At 37.4% G+C, this 4,436-nt stretch overlaps 1 protein-coding gene across 1 annotated transcript; it reads right to left on the bottom strand.

Moving 5' to 3' along the window:
• Positions 1–1,883: 1,883 nt before the first annotated feature.
• LOC119640793 (regulator of G-protein signaling loco-like) lies at positions 1,884–4,229 on the bottom strand. The gene is given in 3 exon segments (XM_038039016.1): positions 1,884–2,770; positions 3,105–3,923; positions 3,926–4,229. Coding segments are annotated over 3 exon segments (2,010 nt in total).
• Between the last annotated feature and the right edge of the window lie 207 nt (positions 4,230–4,436).

Genomic DNA, 4,436 nt, shown 5'->3' with positions numbered 1-4,436 from the left:
AAGGTAACGTGCCTAGAGAAGCGGTTAGGGACATTAAAGCTTACCTCACCAAGTAATGCGGGCGAGTCTATAGTACTTTCTATCTATTTATCACTTGAATAAGAAGGAAACCCGAAGAACAAATCTATCTTTCTGAAGTGACGGTAAGGATAATAGAAAGAACCTATTTTCATAGGGAGGAAGAGAGGCAATCGGGTCCCAACCGAAATTCCTACGGGTAAACAGCAAGAATTGCTTTTCAATAGATTCAATGGAATCTACATAGCACCTATGTGAAGGAGACCACACAACAGAAGCATGCTCGAGTATAGGTCTAGCCGAACACATGTACAGCCTTTTCGTAATCTAAGGATCATCAAGCTATTTGGACCCCATCTTCATAAAACCAAGCGCGGACCTAGCTTTGCTTAACGAGAGCTCAGTATGCAAGTTAAAACGTAACATATGATCAAATAGAACGCCTAAATCTGCGAACGAATCGATGAAATATTGAGTAATGAATGACTTCCTTCTTGAGAAAGAAATCTTCTTTATTATCATTATTTTGGGTTTCTAGGACAGTGAAACTCCAAAGGATTTCTTCCAAAAGTTAGTTTTAAATCTTTCGCTTTTGCTAAAGGTTTTTTTTAGTGCCGTTTTCTTCCTTTAGATATACTTCACCTTACAAAACGGATGGATTCAATATAAACGGCTTGCCTGACTTTCCTATTCGACGTGATGATGAAACCAAATAATCGATATTAAGGAATATGTTTACATTTTTAGTGATACTTTGCATATGAAAAAAAATGTATGCTTAAGTCGACATTTTCATCGTTTAGGTAAAGATTTTATAACCAAGTAAGTGAAACATTAATTATACTTTATAAATAATATTAAAGAAATTTTTCTTATTTTAGAAGTAAACATTTAAATATATTGACGGTTGGCCCATTAATGTTTTCAATCCTAAAACCGAAGACCCCTTCGATGTTGTTCCATTGTTTATGCTGCAATTAGCTGTTATCATTGACATGTTGGCGAAATTGTTGGCGCATTTGCGTTCGCGCATCTTTCTATATGAAGTAAACAACACCTACGAAACTCATGATGAGACTTATTCCTCAAATGGAAATCTTTAATCGTACAAAACTTGAACAATCTTTAAAGAGTTTAAGAATTAATACGGATATCTTAGAGGTAGCAGACTTCCAGCATTTTCCATGCATATATGTTTTTAAAATTTTAATTTTTTTTATTTTTTCGCGTGATACTGATATTAGTCGTAAATCTCGTCTACTAAAGCACTTTATAAGCCAAACTGAGCATTCATTGAAGAAAACTTAAATCGTTCCTTATTGTACATGCAGAGGTCAGTAGGACAAAAGTGCCACTTTTTTTGCTACTTAACTCCAATGCCATTATAAGTAATTTTTGAAACGTCCAAATAGGAAAGCTACGTTTTCTAAAAGCATTTTTTCGAGCAATGAAAATTCTTCATGTCTTTGTGAACCTCATCGTGAACCGAAACAACTATTGATTTCAAATTTTAGACTGATATTTTTTCTGTAAAATTCGTTGCCTATTTCCCAAGATCTTGAAGGCTTGCGTATCGTAAAGTCTATTGTTTTAGGATCAAATCGGGGATGCATGTTTGCTATAGGTTGTCTATTAGGGTTTTCTGTTCACTGCGAACGCGACTTTAAGCGAACTAATTTCAACGTTTCACCTCATAACCAGCAAACATGAGTGTTTGACGCTAAAAACAGAGCCTCTACGCTAATGTATCCCAATCCTTCGAAAAATGTTTAAAAAAACTCTTCGTAATGTTTTACGTATTAACAAGTAAGAATATTACAGCCCATGGCCGCTTCGCTTAACACAGTTATACATAAAACGACTGTTCAAAGTAACGCGTTACATGGGACGTAGTCGAGAAAATTTACGACCCGCAACACGTTGCACGGATTTTCAAATACAATCTTCATGTGATTATTGCTGTAAGATAAAAAGAAAGATGAAAGGGAAGATCGTGACCCTTGCAAATCGTTAACGAAAGTCGAACTTCGATTTTTGCTTGTCAAACCAAAATTTTGGCAAGCTTGTCGGCGAACATTTTCTTTGCTGAGATCTCTTTACTTTCTACGCATTTTGCTATGCGAAGGCAGTAAACTTTTACGTCGACGGTCTTCGGCGTTGCTTGCGGATTTTTTTAAATTTGTCGAGGCATCTGAGGTAAAAATTGTTTTTAACACCTCGTCCAAATTATCCTTCTCGATGGGCAGACATTCTCCTCTTTCTTGCGCCTGTAGAGCTTTCTTAAATAGATCGGAGCGTATAAATCGCAGGTAATTGTCGTATTTCATACGACGGAAAATTTGTTTTTGAGCTATAACAAAGACTTCTACATCTGCCGATTGCCGAACTCTCTTTTCAACAGCGTTCCTTGCTTGAGAGTCTACGTTGACTGGTTCTGTAGCAATGTCCGACAAATGTTTAGAAAATATTATTTTTGCTTGAACTATACGTTCGGCTTCGTTGTCAATGTGGCGAATGCGGTCACATGCCGTCCAAAAATATATATTCTCGGCAGAATATCCTAATCGCATGAATTCGGCAAAAGTTTTCACTCCAAGCGAATCTTCGAGGAGGTTTGCAAATGATGTAACCCACGATGAAACTCGGCTATTTTCATTTAGTTCTTTTTCACTCTTTCCGTTATCGGATATTGGCTTCCTCTGCTTGTCGACCAAATCGTTATTAAGAATATTGTCGTTGAGGAAACCGATCTCTGTAATGGGCAGACATTATTATCAATTGGAAGTTTTTCATTCTCATTTACACTGTTTCTATCTGATCGGAAAGTGCTTAATGATGACTGAACCCAAGAACGACGTTGAGACAAAAAATTTTTGTCTGTACTAGCGCATAAATCAGGTTCGCTACTAGTAAGCTCCAAATACTTCACAGATTTTAAAACTTGCTTCTGTTGCAAATCCTGCAGATTTCGATTTTCATGAGAAGTCTCATTTACAATTGTAACCGGATCATCAGTAGGTTTGCATTCCGAAAGGGAGCAGTTTTAGCTGATATTTTGCTCTTCGATGTTTTTATGAAAGAAATACCTAAATCATAAACTTGCGGACTTAATTTATCCGGCACTTGCTTAGTCGGTCTTGTTTTATTGGACGAAAGGTTCTCCGATAAAATATATGAACTATCTCGCTCAATCGACGAAGGATGCAAAAAAAGTTTCCGTTCTTCGCCATTCAACGAAACATTATTTAACGGTATGTCATCTACAGAAACATGCTGGTGATTTGTATATGAAGGAGCAATAGTCTCATCGTTTTCAAGTAAACTGAGAACATCATCGCATAAGCTTGTAGTCATGAAACCATTAATAGATGTTATTATGTTAGATACTGCATCAGCTAAAGCACGTACAGACAAGCGTTTATTCTCAGTAGATACGACTGGAGGACTAGGCTGTTCCAAGCTTAAACGCTGAAATATGCCCGTGGGTCGTGAAGAGTGCATTGCCATAGAACGTATTGGAAGGTAGTCGACTTGAGGAAAATCAACAATAACAATACGGTCTGATATGTTGCGACAGTCGTTGTGAAAGCCTATTCCTGAATCCGAATTCGAAGTTGTACTGGACATTTCACAATGATTGCAACGCTGTGTAGCCGGTGTATACATACCTCGTATTAAGTTAACCACATATTCTGAATTGCTGGGGAATTCTAAACATAAGCCTGATATAAGATCTTTTGTGCATTCTATATGAAAATCTTGAGCTCGCTTCAGGTGCAATTGATGCTCACACAACCTGGTATCTACAACAACAAATACATGACAACTATTAGATATGGTTATATGACTTGTGATGCTGCTGGAAAGCGTCGGGGCTTCATTATCCTGTTCATCATTATCTTCAAAGTTGTATGCAATGCGCTTGTAACCAAACCGAAAAAAAGATTCTCACTTTCTGATGATGAACTAACGTAGCTTAGCGTTGACGATGCATACGTAGCTAATACAGTACCATTGATCGCCTGTAGATGCAAGCTGTCTGGAAGTATAATCATTAACACAGTTAAAGGTTGACGTTTTTCTCGACGCAATTTGCGTATACAAGATGGCACGATTTGCAATTTAATACTTAGTGAAATTTGTTTCGACATTTCAATAGTTCCTAAGTAACCTACACTAGCCCGATATTCTGGTCCGTATACCAAGTACATGGCACTAACACTAGCGACGTTGGAATTGTACACTACAGCAAAAGTTGTGCAAGGCGTTATGCAGTTAGAAAGGCGAAAAGGGTACATAGAGCCATCGCTATTAAAGAGTTATGTGGTAATGGCAACCCACGTTCCTTCTGGAATTATATCAATGGTCATCGACATTCTAGTCGAAAATTAAGCGGTTGTGCGGTATGGAATGACCGT

Source organism: Glossina fuscipes, unplaced genomic scaffold (genome assembly GCF_014805625.2).
Source record: "Glossina fuscipes isolate IAEA_lab_2018 unplaced genomic scaffold, Yale_Gfus_2 128, whole genome shotgun sequence".
Lineage (NCBI taxonomy): Eukaryota > Metazoa > Arthropoda > Insecta > Diptera > Glossinidae > Glossina > Glossina fuscipes.
This window is presented reverse-complemented; position numbering and strand designations above follow the sequence as displayed.